At 38.6% G+C, this 23,247-nt stretch overlaps 1 protein-coding gene across 9 annotated transcripts in view; it reads left to right on the top strand.

Annotated features, from left to right (window-relative positions):
- The window catches only part of nrg1 (neuregulin 1), a 77,489-nt gene that overhangs the window by 5,182 nt on the left and 49,060 nt on the right, over positions 1–23,247 (top strand). For 6 of the 9 annotated variants that reach the window (XM_076886786.1, XM_076886784.1, XM_076886783.1 and 3 more), the window contains 4 exons: positions 12,009–14,372; positions 14,461–15,425; positions 18,665–18,803; positions 20,563–20,630. In XM_076886786.1, the coding sequence (XP_076742901.1) occupies positions 14,726–15,425; positions 18,665–18,803; positions 20,563–20,630 (907 nt within the window). In that variant the 5' untranslated portion in view covers positions 12,009–14,372; positions 14,461–14,725. The remainder of the gene's footprint in view (positions 1–12,008; positions 14,373–14,460; positions 15,426–18,664; positions 18,804–20,562; positions 20,631–23,247) is intronic. The other 3 variants (XM_076886788.1, XM_076886787.1, XM_076886785.1) reach the window with 2 other exon arrangements.

Below are 23,247 nucleotides of genomic sequence, written 5' to 3'. Positions count from 1 at the left end.
TACATTTCTGTAATGCATACCAGAAATTATTTCCACTACTAATTAATTACCGTTGAGCTCAAAGGTCCTATTAATAAACGGTTAACGAATGTGTATTTATGAAGACGATTTGTGAGACTGGTAAACTTATGATATGTACGATGGTCTTTCGTTCTACACGGTGCATTTCAAGGTCCTGTACCCATCCGTTGGTAAACTGGGGCTTGTTGCAGTGACCTGAAGTTACTAAACTTCACGAGTGTATGCACTCACTCCAAGAAGCGTATAATTGTAAATATGAGCGTGGTGAAAGTTGGGCAGCACGCTAACGTATTTTGTCCCTCTGTGTGCTCGTAAGGGTCTAACCCTTTCACTCCTTTGATTTTTTTCCTCGTATCTTTTCTTTGACTTTTCATCAAGTCTGTCTTTGTACGGACCGGCATTGTTCTCCTTCGTTTTGTACATACCTTTTTCGGGGGAAAAGAAAAAGCAAGAATTTATTGGAACCGAAGAATGAACGTTTTGCGGTGCTGCAAATGCTTGCATTTCATGCGGTACTTGGATTGTTTTGCCACGAGTTCCCAGCATGTAATGTGCGAAAGTCACGTGGTCTGTCAATCTCTATAGCGAAGGCAGGACCAAACCATGACCCCCCACCCCCACTAGGTGATGAAGCCGATCAAAGGAGCCCAAAGGGATTGATCAAATGTGATGGCAGAGGTTGTATCAAGACTAATGTGATCTATTAGATGGTTTTTATATTGGTTAGAATTAAGATTATTTTTTAATTTTTCCAGTTAATGAGGACCATTTTCTTGGCAATGCAGTGTTTTGGAAATGACAGTCTTCACTAGTGGGGATAGTTACAAAGCTTTCTTCGTTATGAATTAGCATTCCTTTTTTTAATTTTTTTTTTATTACTTAGTTTTTAATAGAGGTTTTACATATTTTTACAACAGAAAAGGAAAACAACCAAAAACAACCATAACAAAACAAGCAGTCGACTGAAAAGCACAGCTTTTTCCCACAAAGCAATTCTGGCAGTGAGAACATGACTTTATATTCATGAATTGACAGCACATCTACAGATGTAAGAGCAGCCTAGGAGAGGCATGCAGAAGTTTATATAGATGTGAGTAGGCACAAACAGGAGAAAGAAAAAATAAATTTAATTAAAAAAAACCCCAAACAAACAACATTCGAATTTCGGATATATTTCAACCACTTGTCCCATCTTGTGGTATAAATATTAGCTTGCAGCCTTAACAAAAAGGTAAGTTTTTCCATTTTATGAATCTCCTCAACAACGCTCAACCAGTCGTCCAGAACAGGGGGTCAGTACAGAGCCACTTACGAGTAATTGCTTTTTTTGCTGCAGCAGTAAGAATCTTCAGGAGATATAATAATAATAATAATGGATACTTTATTGATCCCCATGGGGAAATTACTTGTTTTTCTCTGCATTTGACCCATTCACTCAGTGAAGCAGTGGGCAGCCCACTAAGCAGGCGCCCGGGGAGCAGTGTGTAGGGACGGTACCTTGCTCAGGGGTACCTCAGGGTAGCCGTTAAGTGGATTCGAACCGCCGACCTTCCGATCATGGGGCGACCACTTTACCTACTGAGCTATCCCTGCCCAATTATATTTGTCATTGCTTGTTAATTCTTCGGGTAGGTCTCCTAAATAAAATTTTATGACAGGATGTTGTTTTGATTTAAAGCCTATAGTCTGTTCTATCTTTGATATAACATCTTCCCAAAATTTAGAAAGTTTTCGACACGACCAGAATATGTGGGTATGGTTTGCAACAGTTTCCCCACAGCTCCTCCAGCATGAAGAATTTCCCCGTGTTTGTTGTTTTGGTGTTATGAAAAATCGTACCAGGTTTTTCCAACTAAATTCTCGCCAGTATGCAGAGGATGAGGTTGAAATGGCAGTCTCACACATATTGTCCCATTGCTCAGAAGTTATAACTGAGGACAACTCTCTCTCCCATCTTTCCTTTATATAATCTGTTGAAGTTCCCCTACTTTTCAATATGCCCTGGTAGAGTTTAGAGATAACTGACTTACATCCCTTATAGTATGTTTGTAAAATCAGATTAATTATTTCATTGGATTGTGTATTAATTTCTTTAGTCACTTTTGAGGACAAATACTGCCGTAATTGTAGGTATCTGAAAAAAATCACTTTTTCCTAGCTCATATTTTTCTTGTAATGTTTGAAAAATTTGCAGGCCATTCTTATCCAGTATTTTACAGTATACATTAATGCCTTTATGTGACCAGTTCTTAAATTGTAACTCCAATTGGTTTGGTTTAAACTCAGAGTCATAAGCCACCCACTTAAGTACTTGAATGTGGTTCCTTAGATTTAGTTCTTTCACTAACTCAAACCAGATAAGCAATGTAAAAGATGCGAAAGGGTTCAGTTCTTTCTGGTAGGCTGTTGCCAGCTTCTGATCTCCTATCAAGGCTTGTATTGGAATGACCCCACACATATTCTCAATGTCTTTCCATCGGGCCCCATAAGTGTCATCACAACATTGTATAATTATTTTGAGTTGAGCAGCAAGGTAGTAATCTCTGAGACTTGGGAGGGAAAAGCCACCTTTATCTTTAAGGATTAATAATGTGCTATATTTAATTCTAGGTTTCCGCCCCCTCCAAATAAATCGAGATATTTGTTTGTCCCAGTCATGGAACTGAGATTTGGGGATTTTGATCGGTAGAGACATAAACAGATACAGTAGTCTGGGTAGGACTGACATTTTAATGACCTCCATTCTCGCACTAAAATCAAAAACAAGTGTTGACCAATGAGTGAGGTCCTCTTTAATCTTTTGGTTCACAGGCTCAAAGTTTTTTTTTTATACAAGTCATCTAACGATTTAGTCAGCCATACTCCTAAATATCTAATTGCTTTCAGAGACCAATCAACAGAAAAACATTTTTTAACCTCACTCGACGGGCTATAGTTAAAACTTAAAATTTGTGTTTTTCCTATGTTGAGTTTGTAACCAGAATACATCCCAAACCTTCCCAGCAAATCTAAAAGGGTCCAGATGAACTGGTCTAGATTTGACAAGTACAAAAGGACATCATCAGCATATAAGGCTATTTTGTGTTCTTTTGAATTAACTACGACCCCATGAATACTATTATTTTCTCTTATTGCCTGTGCTAAAGGTTCAATGTAAAGAGCGAAAAGAGTCTGAGACAAGGGACAACCTTGACGAGTAGATCTTTCCAACTTTATACGGTCCGTGACTCGTCCATTTATCTTGATTCTCGCGGTAGGCATTGAATATAATGTCTTAATACTGTTAATGGAGTTTTCAGCAAAACCAAATCTTTCTAGGACCAAAAACAAATACCTCTAGCTCACGCAATCAAAGGCCTTTTCGGCATCCAGACTAATTAGTACCGCTTTATGATTATTTTCTCTTACATTATTGATTATGTGGAGAGAGCGTCTTATGTTGTCTTGGGTTTGCCAGCCCCCAACAAATCCAGTTTGATCTTCATCAATCAAATCTGGGATGAATGAGTTTATCCTATTAGATATAATTGAGGCGTAAAGCTTATAACCTTGGTTTAGGACTGATATCGGCCTATATGAGCGGCACAGCATTTTGTTCTTACCGTCTTTAGGTATAATTGTTATGATCGCCTCAGACCATGATTGAACTGGACATATTCTCTAATGTCCAGTTCAATGACCTTAGCAAAACTGGAAGCACCTCCACCTCAAATGCCTTATACCACTCAGCCGGCAGGCCTTCTGTACCTGGTGTTTTGTTATTTTTTTAGTTTCTTTAAGGCCATTTCCAATTCTTCTTTCTGAATCTGTTTGTTTAGGCATTCATTTTGACACTCACCAATTGATGGCAAATCTAATGAATTAAGAAACATTTTTATATCTTCTGTGTTGGCTTGTGCAGGTTGTGCATATAACATTTTGTAATAGGTTTGGAATGCCAAGTCAATTCCTTCCAGGTCACTTTGTAATTTCCCAGTTTGGGGATCAAGGACTAGCATACGTTTTTATTGAACATTTGAAGAACCAGCAAAAAGAAAACAGAAACTCTTGTAGAGGACATAAAGTCAGAGATAAAAACAACAAGGAGCAGGTGAATCTAGTACAGGTAGAGGTGCAAAAACCCACAGAGCTCAGCAGCCACCGTAACAAATTCTGGATCCTTTGCTTTTAGTTAGCATTAGCAGCACATGCTGCGTCCGATGTGAAAGGACCTTTATGCTGTGCACTGTGACTCACAGAAATGGTACCGGGTCAGCCCTGACTTTGTGTTAAACTAATCCTAAAGTAATAATGGTATTTCTAACCACTGATAATAATAATAATAATAATAATAATAATGGATTGGATTTATATAGCGCTTTTCAAGGCACCCAAAGCGCTTTACAATGCCACTATTCATTCACTCTCACATTCACACACTGGTGGAGGCAGCTACAGTTGTAGCCACAGCTGCCCTGGGGCAGACTGACAGAAGCGAGGCTGCCATATCGCGCCATCGGCCCCTCTGGCCAACACCACACCAATACCACAACTTTATCCTTTCAACAGCTACTGAAAGTTAGGGGACCTAGCTTCTATCGGATATTTACAAAGAGATCCTCCAGCTTCAAACTGTATTATCCTTCAAGAACCTGCAGTTCAAAAAAGCGCCCCTCCGACAGAAGTTCACCATGACTTGTCCAAGGTTCGCTTTATTTATGAACACTAGTTTGTTTGTTTTTTCCATTCGATAAAAGTTAATGTGAGGGTTCGCGATGGTTAGGAACAAACGCAATTGCATGGCAGAATTCTGTAAAGAGACGAAACTTCAGTCAGGAGAATTACTGAGGTAATCCATCCACAATACGAGGTTAGTCATTAACATACTGCTGCATGGGCTGGGCTATAGTTACACCATAAGGTTTTAAAAACTGAGCTTTAAAATAAACAGGGGTACAAAAACAGAGAGGGATAAATGATTGAAATGCAGTGAGTGTGATGCAATACGGCAGCGCTAGTATAGCGGTTAGTTATGACATGGAGATTTATGGAGCATGCTGTGAACTTAGCTAACATTACTTAGCAGTAATATGAGTTACTTTACTCAAGTGAAAGCTTTAAACATTAGCCCAATACATAGCTAGCCAACTTAAGGCTTTACGACGGACCCAGAGTCTCCATTTCAACGTTTGTCACAAGTACTGACTTCAAACTATATACCAGTTTTTAAATTGTGTTGATAGGCCATGTAAAACCAGAGTTATGATCAAAAGTATACGCGATGTCTTTTCCTGAATAAAACAGGCGTTTACTACTGGAAGACACGGTAAAAATGGCGTTTTCTAAGGACAGCGCTAGCAAACACTCTCCGCTTGTGAGCAAAAAAGGAAAAAAAACACCCTTCCAATCAAAAATATATATGGAAATGTGACATTTCGTTGTTTAGGAAGAGGGGGAAGTTTTAGGAGTGAGCGAGCGAAAGAAAGAAAGGGTGAAAGTGAGTTTTCACAGGTGAGAGACTTGTGAAGTTTACCGTGTTTGGAGTCTCAAGTGTGTTGTCTTGTGTAGTTAGTGTGTAGTGTAGTTGTTGTTTTGTACTTACTTACTGTACATGATGTTATTAGTAGAGCAGGGCGATATGACCAAAAATATTTATCACGATATACATTTGAAAATTTGCGATAACGATATAACTGACAATATAATTGACACTAGACAAAATACTTCACAGGTCCACAACTTTGATTTTTCTTTCCACTAACAATGTATTTTCACTTAAACAATCAGCTGTTTATTATGTGGATTAAAGCTATATAAAAATTTAACAGTGCAAATGCAAATTCCTTGCTGACAGTTTAACCAAAGGGCATTTCCAGTGGAAATTGGCCGACATATCCTCAGCATAACCATGTATACAGTGGGGCAAAAAAGTATTTAGTCAGCCACCGATTGTGCAAGTTCCCCCACCTAAAATGATGACAGAGGTCAGTAATTTGCACCAGAGGTACACTTCAACTGTGAGAGACAGAATGTGAAAAAAAAAAAAAAATCCATGAATTCACATGGTAGGATTTGTAAAGAATTTATTCGTAAATTAGGGTGGAAAATAAGTATTTGGTCACCTCAAACAAGGAAAATCTCTGGCTCTCACAGACCTGTAACGTCTTCTGTAAGAAGCTTTTCTGTCCCCCACTCATTACCTGTATGAATGGCACCTGTTTGAACTCATCATCTGTATAAAAGACACCTGTCCACAGCCTCAAACAGTCAGACTCCAAACTCCGCCATGGCCAAGACCAAAGAGCTTTCGAAGGACACCAGGAAAAGTATTGTAGACCTGCACCAGACTGGGAAGAGTGAATCTACAATAGGCAAGCAGCTTGGTGTGAAAAAATCAACTGTGGGAGCAATCATCAGAAAATGGAAGACATACAAGACCACTGATAATCTCCCTCGATCTGGGGCTCCACGCAAGATCTCATCCCGTGGGGTCAAAATGATCATGAGAACGGTGAGCAAAGATCCCAGAACCACACGGGGGGACCTGGTGAATGACCTGCAGAGAGCTGGGACCAAAGTAACAAAGGTCACCATCAGTAACACACTACAACGGCAGGGAATCAAATCCCGCAGTGCCAGACGTGTTCCGCTGCTGAAGCCAGTGCATGTCCAGGCCCGTCTGAAGTTTGCCAGAGAGCACATGGATGATACAGCAGAGGATTGGGAGAATGTCATGTGGTCAGATGAAACCAAAGTAGAACTTTTTGGTATAAACTCAACTCGTCGTGTTTGGAGGAAGAAGAATACTGAGTTGCATCCCAAGAACACCATGCCTACTGTGAAGCATGGGGGTGGAAACATCATGCTATGGGGCTGTTTTTCTGCCAAGGGGACAGGACGACTGATCCGTGTTAAGGACAGAATGAATGGGGCCATGTATCGTGAGATTTTGAGCCAAAACCTCCTTCCATCAGTGAGAACTTTGAAGATGAGACGAGGCTGGGTCTTCCAACATGACAATGATCCAAAACACACCGCCCAGGCAACAAAGGAGTGGCTCCGTAAGAAGCATTTGAAAGTCCTGGAGTGGCCTAGCCAGTCTCCAGACCTCAACCCCATAGAAAATCTGTGGCGGGAGTTGAAAGTCCGTGTTGCTCGGCGACAGCCCCAAAACATCACTGCTCTCGAGAAGATCTGCATGGAGGAATGGGCCAAAATACCAGCTACTGTGTGTGCAAACCTGGTAAAGACCTATAGTAAACGTTTGACCTCTGTTATTGCCAACAAAGGTTATGTTACAAAGTATTGAGTTGTATTTTTGTTATTGACCAAATACTTATTTTCCACCCTAATTTACAAATAAATTCTTTACAAATCCTACCATGTGGATTCATGGATTTTTTTTTTTCACATTCTGTCTCTCACAGTTGAAGTGTACCTCTGGTGCAAATTACTGACCTCTGTCATCATTTTAAGTGGGGGAACTTGCACAATCGGTGGCTGACTAAATACTTTTTTGCCCCACTGTAATATCCACAAAACTTAAAATGAGATTATACACACACAGTACGGTAATATTATGTTGAAGCGCAGTACGTATCACTCTGCGAGGCTCCTGCCTACAATAGCCGTAATGCTCTGACAGTCCATCAAGCAGTGCGGCTTCGTAGCTTAGCAAAGTCGTACTAAAACATTTGACAGATTTTCAAGCGCCGTGTTCCACATAAAATCGTTTGGAGGTCAGTAAACACAACTGGAATTCATACATAAGGCACACGGGATTATAAGGGGCACTGTTGATTTTCAGAAAAATCAAAGGATTGATTTTAAGTGTGCCGTATTTTTCAAAAAACACGGTAATAACGACGGCCCGCTAGCATGCGCTACCAAAAATAGTGTTTTGTTGTGTATCTGACGGACGAAAGCTAAACCAGTTCCACAGCACTGAAGTTGCAGCATTTTTACAAACCAATTCTGGTTCATCCGTTTCATTCAACGATCCACTTTCGCCCTTCTCATTTTTCCGCCATGTACGTATGAAAACAAAGGCACTGCGCATGCGCATTTCACCCATATTCTATCGCGATATTTAATTTTCTTATCGTTGCCCAACTTTATACCGGTATTACCGTGAACGGTATGATATGGCCCAGCCCTAGTTATTAGCACGAACACTTTAAAGGTGATCATTTAGGAATGTCCCTGCAGGTTTTAGATCTCACCTTGGGTCAACATACCTGAATCACATGATTAGTTCGTTACCAGGCCTCTGGAGAACTTCAGGACATGTTGAGGAGCTAATTTAGCCATTTAAATCAGCTGTGTTGGTTCGAGGACACATCTAAAACCTGCAGGGACACCGGCCCTTGTGGACTGAGATTGCCCACCCCTGATCTAAGAAAACCTTTTCCTTTTGCAGTATTTTTCTGTGGTGCGTTTTTCTATGTTATAACAAAAGGGGAACAAAGGTGTTTAAGTTCACCTAGGATGATCTGTTTTAATTTTCACATGGTCTTACTGAGGTGATGTGAATTGAAGGGGGGGGGGAGGTAAAATGCAATGGAAAAACTTGAAAATGGACCTTGAAAGTGCTTAAAAAGTGCTTGAATTTGACCCTGAAAAAGGTGTACAAACCCTGCCTGAAGTACTTAAAAAAAAAAAAAAAAAAAAAAGTATGCAGCCATTGTACACCTTTGAACTCACATGTATACAATAGTTATCCATATCTGCTTAACTATTATTTTCAGATGTCACATTAAGCCATCTACAAATCCAAAGCAAACATACATCATATCATAGTTTGTATTAAATAAATTGAGTAAAATAAATGTCATTAAAATAAATTAAAACACACTATTGATCACTTTCTATCGCAAGGTAATTGTCTCCTAATAGTTGCCTATTAGGAGACAATCGTTCACTACAAAGGTCTCTTGCTTCTTTAGCAAGTGAGAATAAGTAGTAAAAGTGGTGGAGCTTTTATGGGGAATATAACTAAAAATACAAACTCCACAAATAAAACATACCATAAACTCATAGCTTTCAAACAAAGAAGCAAAAAAAAAAAAAACAATACGTAAGACCAAAAAAATTACTGTAAAAGATTCAAAACAAATCATGCAAAACCAAAAATACACCCTATCCTTCCCCAGGATGACACAAATACAGAGCTTCTCTCCTGTTCCTTGAATTTAAGACTGTGCATTCTGTGAAACCATCCTGGCAACTAATGCACAGTTGTGTAGTTTGCAGTGCATTTCTATAGGTGGGCTATACAAAAATACAGTTAAGGTTGACAAGGAACTCATCATAGACTGTATTTAGTTTGGATAGTTTTTCTTGAATAGTACTGATATATTCTTGTGGGATGTTCCTGGGATCCAATGTTCATAAAGACTATCAAAGTGAAGCAGAAGCAGAGTTTAAAAAAAAGAAAGAAAGCATTCCCCTTTAGTATTAGTCTGCAGGTTCTTTCCCCTCTACGAGACAGCTCAGACCGTGTTGCTCCTTGTGCAAACTCATCTATGTCCCATGGTTCAGGTGCTTGTTTTATGTTAAATACTTTAGACTGTGTCTGAGGTTTTCTCTTATAAACAGTGTAGTTAATAACTTTGCCCTTAAACACACAGAAAAAAGGCTAAACCACAATAGGTGCACATCTTTCATTCAACATTTTAAGTAATTAAAAGGATTTTAAAAACTTGAACGTGGCTTACAATCAGTTATGGTTGACAAGGACCTTTATAATAGCATAGAAAAATACCTTTGAATACAAATGTTCATGTTCCTTCAAATATCAGCTTACTAAAGTGTACACAAGTTCTTTAGCATACTTTTCTTCAATGACTAATGAATGAGAAACATAACGCAAATAGGAATAAATAAAAAATTTCCACCTACCTTAATATGAGTGTTGTTGTTATTAGGATATACAGAGTCCCTTGTAGTTTTTTCGGTCTTTGTGTCACTCTTGAGAGGAAAAACTTCAGTGTCTGTCTTATGGATGTCTTCATAACATACTGTTAAACTTGTGTATCTTAATGCTGAACAGTGTCTTATGTATGACTGCCATCTTGATGAGTTTTCTGGCACAAGCAGGTTAGGGAGATTTCCGGTAGGTCAGAGTTTCAATATCACTCACCGGTGTTGTGTATTTCCTTTACACTTACTGATGGATTTATTCTCTTGCTGGCTCTTCAAAATGCAACACATTGCACAAATCTTTTAGTGCAATGTCTCAAAGCTAAAACAATCAAAGCAATGCCCAGTTTGAGAGAAAGTTGCCTTCCTGGGACATACAGTCCCGATCAAGACCACTTGAAAAACGGTTTCCAATGCGTCACATTGGTGTGCCGTGAGAAAGGATCAGGCGCCCCAGAATGATGCAGCACTTAATAGCAATAGATTAATATTTGAAAAGAAAAAGTAGTCAGTCTGACCTGGGTCCTGGTTGGGGACCACTGGTCTAAGTCATAAAAAGGTCATCATGCAGTATTCTATCATTAAAAGCTTATACTGACTACTAAGTACAATTTTCCATTGACAGGTATGGATGGCAGAGGAAGTTTTTTCCCACTTACCTCATGGAAATGCTTGCATCAGGCATGCCAAAATGAATTTTTGAAGCGATTAACAATAATGGTCGAGCTAGTCATTACTGAGTTCATGTTTGGAACTTTGAATTATGTTTTGGGGGGTTTATGGGTTGTTTTTGGAGTGTGGTCCTAAACTTTTGATCAGCTGTAATACAGCCTGTTTCAGTTCAAGCGTTGTTTTCAATAAATTGCATGCTCAAAAAATGTTTTGTCTGACTCCAATTTCTTGGTGCTGCATGTCGAAGCTTTACTTGGAACTTTGTTAGGATCCAGCCACGCAAAATATGACTTTTTCCATTTTTCAAGTTGTTTTAAACTTTTGATTGGGATTGTATAATCTCTGCCACTGGTTAGAGAAGCTGGAAGTGGAAGACTCCCAGGTGGTGCTTCGACCTAGGGAAAAACCAGCAAAGTGTAAACGCACTCTCCCAGAGATCCTGTCATACTTCATGTCCCTGCCTGGTTCCAGATCCACTTCAGCAGCAGCTGGTCCCACCATAAAGGCATGCAGTACAACCTAGTGGACTGCCGTACCATTGTAAGGGGTATTGATAGTAGGACCCTCCACCCTCTAGTGTGTACGGTGGGGTCTGAGAAAACAGAACTCAGGGACCTGCAATCTGAAATCTACTGACATTCAGTGGTGACCATTTTAAACACTGTAACGTTATCTGTAATAGCTGCATTAGTTATCTCAGAATCAGAATCACTGATTTAGGTTCAGTGAGTCATCTTTCTAATAAGTCTGACTTTAATTACTAAATTGAATGCTGTAAAATTGGTTATTAATGACAGCTTTGATTGGCAGTTCCTGTCATGGAGAGTGATGGTCTAACAGAGCTCCTGAGCCATCGTAGGTGGATGCAGTGCCTAGCCTTGGTGGATCAATTCTGGATCCACTACATTTGAAATTAACTACCTTCACTCCACACATGGCACAAATGGCAACAGGAAAGGGATGAGTTGTTAGCGGTCTGCGTCCGTGAGACTAAACCACACAGCATACAGTATTTTACAGTAAATCCCTCACTCACATTATGGATGTGTAACTTGGATTCTTGTTCAATAAATGAGTGAACGACAGATACCTGAGTGGCAGTGGATTTTGTGGATAGGTTCTCTGTTCTTATTAGACAACCCTGTTGAGATTGTAGATGCATAAAGTCAGCACATTATCATCTTCATCATTCATAGTTCAGGAGGTCAAGTCTGTCTCTCTTAAAGTGACATCCTCCATTACAAAGAGACCTGTGTATATCTGTTTAACAACTGTGCAGAGTAGAATTCCTGGGATCAGTCAGCATTTAATTTTCATAGTCATGGCTGTTTAAAAGTAAATGTGTGTCTATTTTATATTTATATGCAGCTGCCAAACATAAGTACCTCCATGCGTTTTTCTCTGTCATCCTGCAGGTTATAATGATGCAGCACCAGAATTGAACCAGGACCGGAAAACTGCCCAATCATCTCATCTTTGGAGCTCTTCATTTTTAAAAAACACAACTAAATTCAAAGTTTATACTAGATAATAGCTTACTATATAAAGCTGTGTCTTTTTTTTAACAACAAGTTCACATGTTAGCTCTCAGCACAACTGTGGATAGAAAAAAAACAGAAAACTCAGGACAGGGAAGGATCAGCTTTATTTAAGTTTTGAGGGACATTTGATAGTTTTTGATGATGATTTTCTCTATGTGATTACATGAGCTTTCCCCAGATTCAGACCTCAGGACCAACCAGTGATAGACAAAAATCATTCTATACTCTCGGATGAATACACTTAATTGTTGTAATGACAGAGTAGATTTGTGTTAACTCCTAAATTAACAGATGAAAAAGGCAAAACTATATTATATGCTGTCAGTGAAAGTTGTAGCTGTTTTACTGAAAATATTAAAGACAAAACATGAAAACTGAATATATTAATGTAACTGCTGTCACTACATATATTCTTATCTTTACTCAGTTTCATCCTACTCTTTTCATTCTGAAGCATCAACAATAAATGAGTTTGGTGTTTAGGAAAACTCTGACATGCTTAGACCTGTATGTATTTTGAATGCAAACACTGAATATAGTGTGGGGGACTTTTACAGAAAGGGAAGCAAACATACACAGACAAAAACATCTTCCACTATTTAGCAATTTGAGATTTACAGTATCGGATAAAAAAAACAAAACATTTGTGCTGCTTTGCATCTTTCTGCAAAATCTGTAAAATTATTTCTATAGTTAAATAAATACTACTAAATTGTTGGTAATTTAGTAGATATTTTCAAGATAAATGTCCATATGGACTGACACACATTCATGTTCCTCAGTCCATTGTTTTAAAATGGCGACTCTACTCTTGGATTTCCATCGAGGATGGCATTCTGTTTTTTGCAGCACTCATGCATGTGCATGAGAACATAATCAGAGTTGATTGAACAAACTGTGATTAGCCTCTCTGAAAACGGAGTTAATTGTTAAAGTCAAAGTCTGTTTAACATAATTTTAGTAATTTAGTACATATTTTTAATGTAGACTTTTTCCATTTATACATATATTTATACACACACACACACACAAAAGCGGAACATTAATCAATATTGGACACAATATGACAGGAAGTCATCTCCAAAAAATACCATTAATGGTATTAATTCTGTCTGAGTAAGTGGAAAGGGTCACAGTAGTGTCAGTGTTCAGTGTTGCAGTGACCCGACCTTTCTAGATGTTTCCATCTTGTTTAAGCCCCGACACATCCAGAAGACTATGGACTGTGGATTGTCCTTCTAGCCCTGGTATGAGTGGGGGAGGGAAGTTAATAGTTTTATTGGTAGTCTTGGGGCTTTCTGTCACACTTGATCATTATACAAAAAGAAGTGCCAGTTTTGGAATCAATATCCCCATTTTATCCAGTGAAACATAATACTATATACCAAGATACATGTTGAAATCTAGGCCAAGAAATACATAACACCATATTTAAGGCTAGAAATGCCTAAGAACAGTATCTATCTATCTATCTATCTATCTATCTATCTATCTATCTATCTATCTATCTATCTATCTATCTATCTATCTCTCTCTCTTTTTCTCTCTCTCTCTATCTCTCTCTCAAATTTATCATGTTATTATTTGTGCAGACCTGATGCTTGAGATGAGTAGGATACAACAGCTTTATCCCCTTAGGTGGATCATGTGGCTGCTTTCTCTGCATAAAAAAAGGAAAAAGCCAACACACCCTTTTGGACCAGCATAATGAATGGGGAGTGGTGCTAGAGGGTGTGGCTACAGCAGTTTGCCTGTCTCTGATTTGCTGACATATGCTCTAATTGGATCAAGTAGGAACTTGCTTAGGTTGATGCTTTGTACAGGGATTGGGAGCAGCCTGCATTGCACACTACCAGACAGGAAGAGAGGCAGTGAGGGAGGAGGCCAGAGTCTGCACAGCTCACCACTTGAAAATAAAGGATTGAGAGAGGAGGGGTGAGAGAAGAAAAGGGGAGTATCCAGTTCTGCCCTTCTGTGCTGCTGCAGCCCCCCTCCCACTCTGTGTAATTTCCTTTTTTCCTCTTTCCCCTTACTCATCTGTTTCAGTGGCTGCACTGAGAGGAAGGACACCTGCCGCTCCCTGATGATTCAGCTTTTCAGCTGTTTGGAGCTCCCAAGACTAGACAGCATGTCCCTCCTGCCACTGCAGTGCTTGGCTGGCCTGTCCTCTGCACTACATTTGCCTCAGCTAGAGCTGGCCCATCACGTCGATACTACCTTTTCTTCCCAAGTATTCAGGTGAGTGAGTACAACTGTTTCACTGCTGCTCACTAGTAGACCGCACATTTTAAAAAATCTTTTCCGTATTTTTTGTTTCTGCCTGCAGGAAATTTGACAGTTGTTTTCCTTGTGAAAAAAAAGCATGAATAAGGAATTCCTATTTCTAATGCATAGACTGTCTACGTATCCCCTGGATTGTTAGCAAGGTTCCACTCTTTGAAGGGCATCACCTTTCTCTGAAACCCAGCTCTCCCTCTGTGTCTACACAATGGAAAAGATACTAAAAGACATTGGTGGAAAAATGTCATTGTGTGATGATCTGAGTTAATAGCTAAGGTGGTAAGAAACACTTCTTCAAGCAGTGTGAAAGGATGACCGAGGGAATGGAGGAAGTCTCTGCAGGGCCAGCTCCCCCTTTTGGATCAGTCTCCCCCACTGGCTCTACTGTTGATACTAGGCAAGTCCCAGAAGAGAAACCAGAGGAGACAGAGGCAGCTGGTGAGAGTGGGGAGGAGGCTATAGAGGGAACTGCAGAAGGAGGTGGTGCTGGTAACGATGGGGAGCATGTGGGGGCTTTTGGAATTGTGACCTTGCCAGAGGCCTGCTGCGTGTGCATAGAGATGGAACAGATTAACAATTGCCTGCACTCTGAGAAAATCTGCATCCTCCCCATACTGGCCTGTCTGCTTAGCTTAGCCCTCTGCACAGCTGGACTCAAATGGGTCTTTGTGGATAAGATATTTGAGTATGAACCACCATCACATTTAGATCCTAAGCCTATTGGACAAGACCCAATTATTATACCAGTTGAACCCACATTGGGAATAACAGTCTCGTTTCCTCATGCAACTCCTTCAAATAACTCCCTAACCACCACCTTCACCCTTACCCCAGAGCATCCTGAAGTTTCAGTAGAAGATAAATCTACACAACAGCCGCATGTGTCTCAGTCTTCACGAGTGATTGAGCCTGCTGTCACACTGAAATATAACGCTGAACACTATACCACCCCAAAGCAGACTCCCCAACGAAAGTCAACACAGAAATCACACAGCCATCATCAAACTATCTGTAAGTACCCAATACTTGTTTATATAAAAATCTGTAAGTGGGTTTTTCTTTAAGTTACTTACATATTTTTATGAGCCTAAATTAGATATACTGTAGGTTGCAATGGCTAGACATTACATGCTAACACAAAATTATGATTTTCATCATTGCAAAAGATAAAACAGGTTGATATAATAAGATTCAAATAACTTTTTTTCTCTTGTATCATTCATTTTGTAGTGTTCTTTTTTTCTGTACAAGAATGTTCTGTACCTGAAAACAGATGTGTTGTGACTTGCACACGGTGCCATGAGTAAGCCCCTGAACTATTTCTACACAAACTGTGTAAGTGTGTACCTTGAACCTTCAGTTTAAATCTACTTTACCCATACACTAATTGTGCGATTTCTGGGAGTCATCCTCTTTTACCCACTTTAGAGTTTAAGTGGCCCTTTATATTATAATGAAATGACTTAAGTAATTAAAGTCAATCAGTGTTTTCTTTAAAATGTTTTTCCTGTTTGCAAAAAAAACGTGAGAAATGTGAAAGATCTCTGAAGTGTGTGGATGCACATTTCGAGATATACTGAAAAGTGCATATCAATAAATGATGCATGACATAAACTGAAAACCCAGGCTGTGGCACAGCCAGACTTCCTGTTTTCTGCCTATGCTACATTTCAAGGTCAGAGCCTTCTTGAAGCTAACTGATGTCCCCACTATCCCTGAGGCACAGGGGAAAATACACCAATCCATTTATGCTCTCTTTCTGCCTGGGCCTCTCAACTAGGCTGTTTTGTTTGTAGTCACATCACTCTGTGTTGTATTGTGGTGAGGTAGTGGTGGTAGGTCAGGGGTTGGTTTGTAGACAGTGCTTTACTTAAGAATGCTTGAATACCAGCAGTGACAGAAGGTTAATGTTTAAAAATTACCTCTGTTAATTTTCTTTCTGAGTGTCCCAAGTGAGATTCTGATGCTGAAATGTATAAATGTCTTGTTTTGGCCTGTAGAATGTTATCTGATTTCTGGCAAAGCTGGTGTCTCTCGGTGATAGCACTGCTGCTCCTCCCCTATCACTCATCTCAAAGTTGCAGCCCTGTTGTAAATTTAGGAAGCAAGTGCAGCTTTATTCCAAAGACTGTCTGTACTTTCTAAACGTTTCACTTTGAAGTTTGACATTATGAGATGCATTGTAACTGTCTTACGCTTCCCTTTTCTGTTTTTTTTTTTTTTTTTTTTTAAAACACCTCTTCTCCAGTATTTTAAAATTGATAACAGTTCATCCATCCATTTCTTAACCAGTTATCCAGGTAAGGATTATGAAGAGTCCAGACCCTTTCTTAGATGTCAGAGGATGACCTGCACACCTAGGACATGTTCCCAGTCTATTGCAGGGTCAAAATGGAGACAAACAAACATTCATACAACTATGGTTAATTTAGAATCACTCCTCCCCTTGCTCTAAGAGCTCTGTAACACCAACATTTCTCATCAGTGGGATAATAAAGGTTTATTCTATTCTATTCTATTCTAACCTAACCTGCATATCTTTGGATTGTGAGAGGAAGCCAGAGTACCTGGAGAGGCATAGGAAGAACTCCACACATGTAGGCCATTGAGTTTGAACCCAGTATTTAATTGCTGTGTGGCAACAGTGCAACACACTACAGCACTGTGTTGCAGTCCTAAAAATCTTGGATATATGTATTTAACCAGATGCTTAATCTGTATGGTTTTACCTTGGCCTCCTCTAAAACTGTGAAGAATCTTCTAGAGTCTGGAGTCAGTTTTGACCAGGATATGGCTTTCAATGACTGCTTTCTTACATTTGTGCAATACCTCTAAAGATAGAAACATCCTGTCTCAGATCAATGCTGAAAAAGTAGTTCATGCATTTTTCACTTCTAGGCTGGACTATTTTAATTCATTAACAGGTTGTCCTTAAAAATCCTTCTTTCCTTCTAGTTCTGATGGGAACTAGAAGGAACGATCATTTACCCACCCCCTCATGTCTTCTTATATGTTTTAGTTATACAGCACCAAAACATAACAACAGTTGTCTCAGAGTGCTTTATACTGTAAATTGAAAACCCTTCAATAATCAAGAGAAAACCCCAATGAGAAAGTGCTTGGAAAAATGGAGGAAAAATGGAGGGAGATGCAGCCATCAGCTGTGATAGAAAAGGAAGAGCACAGAGGAAGACAGGCAAAAGAAAGACATTGGAAGAGAGCCAGATTTTAAAGTTAACTAATGATTAAATGCAACGTATTGTAGAAATACATAAAAAGTCAAAAGAGGTGAGTGAAGAAGAAACACACAGTACATCATGCTCCCAGCAGCTGAGGCCTAGTAGAATCAAGATAATATCAAAGAGGATAAAAACCTATAGCAGGGGAGTTTATAACCTTTAAAAAGCTGATGAGTTACATTTCTAAGATACTGATGTTGTGGAATTATGACCACGACCTTTTAGGATGACTTATATTGTCAAACAACATTTTTGACAATTATCTTCACGCATGATAGGTGGAATGGCTCTCGGCAAATGATTGCTGATTTTAATCCACTAATAGCTTTTACACACTATTGCTACAATTCATTTCATTAGCACAACTTAAAGCATATTGCAATGAAATGTAATCCATCCCTTCACAATGGCTGTGGATAAAAGTCTAAAAATATTTTGGGAGCTTTTGATATTTTAATGGCAAGCTACCGCTAATAATTATGTGAATAACTGCATGTAAAATGTGTTCAACATTTTTTCAACTCTTCTTCTCACAAACTTAGAAGATTTCAAAATCTTCTAAGTTTGCAAAATGCCATTTCCTCTCCATGATTTGGGTTACCTGCTTTGACAAAAAGTTATTGCCACTTCTATCTTGTGATAGGAATGCTCTTTATGCCTGAAAATTATTTGAAATATTGGTCAAACATTTCATGAGAGAAATGTTTGACCAATATTTGACAGATTATTGGCCAAGAAGTAATTTATTGCATGTATTATATATGCAACATGCATATGTTTAACAAAATATAATTATGACAGTTTACACGTGTTAATCATTAGCCCACTTGCATGGATACTCTTAGCTGTTCATTGGGTAATAGGAAAGTGGGGAGAAGGTTACCTGTAGGGTAGGGTTAAAATGGTGTTCTAGTCATGGCATAGGTCTGGCGCAGAAGTATAATTCATATTTAAGGCCGAGGATGCATGTGTTGTTTTCATGAAATGCTAATTATAGGTGTCTCTCCCCAGCTACCATCAGCACTTCCACTACAGCAAAGACCTCAAGTCACGTAACCCGCTGCAGTGACAGTCAGAGGAACTACTGTGTTAATGGAGGCGAGTGCTTTACCCTTGAAATCATCCCGGGCAGTACAAAGTTTCTCTGCAGGTATGCCATGAACTGTAGGTTAAGCTCACTGAATACTGCTACTGCTGGCATTTGTAATGCCAGAACAAAATAATTTTTGTACTTTATCCTGCTTAACTAACTAAATCCAACCTATATTGTCTGAAAAGTAGACATGATGATTTCTGATGAAAACATTAGAATCCCATATACTCATATTTTATTCTCAGTAGAACACAGAAAAAATCAATTCAATTTAATGACAATGGTGTGCTTGGTTCTTTCTTCTTTATGAAAGAATAAATTTACGTTGAAACCAAGCACACCATTGTTTTTCTTGTGACATTACCAATAAGTTTGATGTGTCACATGACTCTCTTGTTGTATCCAAGATGGCCGACTTCTAAATGGCAAACATGGCCACCACCCATCTTGAGGAGTTTGCCCCCTCACATATACTAATGTGCCACAAACAGGACTTCAATATCACCAACCATTCCCATGTTATTACGGTTTATCCATATAAATGGCCCACCCTGTAGATTGACCAACCTGTGTACCACTGGTTGACTACAAGAAAGCAGATGACTCAATGCCTATGCATGGATCCTGGAATGCCTAGAACTATACAGGATCATCAGGACCCTAAGAGCATTCATCAGGAATTCAATGGGGATGTGGTGAACAGCATTAGAGGACAATTTCAAGCCAAACACACAAGTCACCATCAAGTGCGGGATCTACCAAGGAGATGCCCTGTCCTCACTGCTGTTCTGTATAGGCCCGAACCCCCATAGTGCTATCATTGACAAGACTGGCTATGGGTACCGAATACGTAATAGAACAATTGTCAGCCACCTCCTCTACATGGATGATATCATGCTGTATTCCAGGAGTGAATGAGGCATTGATTCATCGATCCATACCACCAGGAACAAGCAACAACATAGCAACATAGCAACATAGCAACAACATCAGAATGTCATTTGGACTGGAGAAGTTTAGCCAGATGGTAACAAAGAGAGCAAAAGTACTACCAGAAGGGAAATTTGCTGACAATGTAGACTAGGAGAAGAACCATCATGGATAGACAGGGCCCTCCAGGGTATGTACCACCAGCAGATGGTAGAATTGACTAACAGCCAGAAATCCTACCACTGGCTGGGTAAAGCTGAAAAAACAGCACAGATGCAGTAATCATGGCAGAACAGAAACAAGTTCTGAAACAATCAGGCACATAACAACAGGGTTCAAAATGCTAGCCAGCGAGACATACATAGAACGCCATAACCAAGTGGCTGGCATGCGGTGTATCTGTGCTAAGTTATGGCCTGGAAGTCTTGAGGTCAAAATGTGATACGCCATTTGACAATGATTGAGCTAAGATAAGATACTGTGGGGCTTTCAGATAGCCTGTCCAGGGGCCTATCCTTCCATGACAGTGAGGGGAATGATTTGCCCATTTGCCCATTACTTAAAAAAAGTCACTGAGGTAGCTGAACAACTCCTTAGTGGCTGGGTCACTGAGGTGGATGAGGATCACCCTAAGTTCCTAAAGACCATGAGTGTTATAGGGCTTTTTTGGTATGCCTCCCATCCAGGTTGGGAACTCCCACTATGTTTATTATGTTGTAATTGTAACATTATATCTAGATTTTTTTTTTTAAACAAAAAAAGCATTATATGATAAAGTTCTATCTTGGAAAATAGTATGTTTTGTGACTGTGTGTCATTGAGTGTTTGCGTCCTGTGGATAACAGTAGGTGCTGTTTTTGTCTTGTCCTTTCTATCCATTAACTAGGTGCTTGGCTGGATTCACTGGGCACCGATGTGAACAAGCAGTTCTTAAGAATGTCTCAGACCCAAAACGTATGTGAATACAACTGTATTTAGTCCCACATGTCATTGCTGGTGTTTCACTCTTAGCATATTTTCTCCAGGAAATAGTGGAGAAATTCATGTTGCCTTCTATGCACAGATATAAACTTGGTGAGCATGCTGAACTTATTTCTCCAAGTTCAAGTAGACTCTATGTAGAACATGGTCTAAAGGCTTAAGCATACTCTCTTCTGCAGTGAATTTGCATGTAATTCACATCTCACCACACCTCATCCATCCTGTTTAGACCAGTGATCTCCACTTCAGTATGAAGTGGTGTTTCTTTGCATTCAGCCACATTGCCAGATCATCAGAAAACAAAACATTGATTATGTTCTTGTACAATTTGGGTTCTGTAGTGCAAAGCAATTTCAGATTCTCCAAATCTTTATCTTATGCTAATATCATCTATCATACTATCAGTCACAAAAGTGGTTATCAGCCTGATAACTCAACCGAGGGTTTCACCAGTTTAGCTACAAGCTTTTACAAGGTTTAATATTAAAATAAAGTAATTAAACACACAATACATCTAAATATACCTGTGTAACTATGGAATTCAAAGCATCGGAGTATGAGAGTGTATGATAAGAAAATCAATAGACAGTATATAGGCCTATATTATTAAAACAGCTAAATTATGTGCGTGTATTTTAATTGCTTTTAGTAGTCAGCATTATATAAAACGTTGTATAAATAAACTATTTATTCAAAGCTAGAAAGGAAAGCTGAAAATAAGTGGCCAGTTATTAAACTCAATAATCTCTATTATTACAATACAGGGAGATCTGGCTATAGTCAAAATTGTGGATTTAGTTAAACAAATGCGTAAATCAAGATATACCCATGATGTACAAGTCTAACTCAAGCCCTATTCTTTTATTTGCAACTCAGAAAGTGTTAAATTGTGTCAGCACATTAAAGAAATATAAAAAGGAAAATATAAATATATTTATGAAATATAAAAGGAAAATCCAAACTGGTAATTGGGTTTAGATGTAGAAATGATATGAACAATAATAACAATATTAGATGCAATAGTTTAGGATTATACCACTATATTACAGCTTATTGAAAAGCTTTAAAATTATCTGAAAATGCATAAGAGCAGATGAAAGTTGCCCCTAACCTACAGTGCTACAGTCCTATTGATTTCTTTTCTTTCTTTTTTTGATATTTTCTTTTTTTTGATATTTGCTGATATGTGACAGATCATCAAAGTAAATTTAATATCAGCCAAAGATTACCTGAGTAAATGCAAAGTGCAGTTATTAAATGATTTAATTTAAGAGAAAAAGCTATTTAAACCTACATGGGCTTATGTAAAAAAGATAGCTATTCTTTAAACCTATAAGCTGTTTGTGCCATACTTGGAAGCAAGAATTACAATCAAGCATTTGCAATAACTGACAATGTCTTTCAGATCACTGGAATTTTGGCCCACTTTTCTTTGCAAAATTCAGCTACACTGGAAGGTTTTGAAGCATGTATGGCCTGTTTAATGTCATACCAAACCATCTCAGATGGATTTAACCTTTGACTAGGCCACTACAAAGCCTTGACTTTGTTTTTTATTTTTATTTTTTGTTTGTGTTGTATTTTGATCCATGATTCCATAAATTGGGGTACTTAATCCAGACCTTGAAGCAGGCCTTGCCCATCATACTACCACCACCATGTTTGACTGTTGGTATGATGTTTTTTTTATGAAACGTGTTTAATTTATTCCAATTGTAATAATAATAATGATAATGGATTGCATTTATATAGCGTGTAATGGAATGCAAACCTTCCCAAGAGTTAAACTTTTGTCCCATTTATCCACAGAATATTTTCCCCAAAGTCTTGGGGTTCATTGAGGTATTTTTGGGGGGAAATGTGAGACAATTCTTTTTGATCAACTGTGGTTTTCTCAGGATGCCAATTTTTATCTAGTATCTTTCATATTGTTGAATCATATCAGTCTTGCAAGTGAGGCTTGCGGTTCTTAATCCAGTTAATCATAGTTAATTCAAGATTTAACATTAAGTAACTGTGTTACATAAAGCCAGGTAGGTGGATAACTATTATGTATAAAAAATAAAATGATTGTTTCTAATCTGCATTTTGTAACTTGTACTCGGGACATCTTTGTGTATTAAACATATTAAAAACGTTTTTGAAATGTGTAAGCGTGAAAAAATTTCAAAATAGTAGTAGTAGTAATAATAATAATAATAATAATAATAATAATAATAATAATAATAATAATAATATTGATCAACAGCACTGCATATTTCACTGCATATTTATCTTGAGCAGGTTAGCAGGTCGCTGTAAATTTTCAAGTCTAAACGTAGTGTTGGAAAATAAATGTCACATACAAGAGAGCAGAGGGATTACCTGTTGCAGTACTGAATGACCAAGAGTAATGGAGCCATTACTGGGGTCTTTAATTCTATTTTGTCTGAAATTTATGCAACTGGGGTTATCCTAATTGTCTTATTACATACATGCAAATTTCAGTCTGTTGCAAAGAGAGTAGTTAAATTAGGTTAACTGTAATCACTAAATTAGAATTGATCATCTGTCATTTATGACTTATGCAATATACAACGTAGTCTGAAAG

Source organism: Maylandia zebra, linkage group LG7, assembly GCF_041146795.1.
Source record: "Maylandia zebra isolate NMK-2024a linkage group LG7, Mzebra_GT3a, whole genome shotgun sequence".
NCBI lineage: Eukaryota > Metazoa > Chordata > Actinopteri > Cichliformes > Cichlidae > Maylandia > Maylandia zebra.
This window is presented reverse-complemented; position numbering and strand designations above follow the sequence as displayed.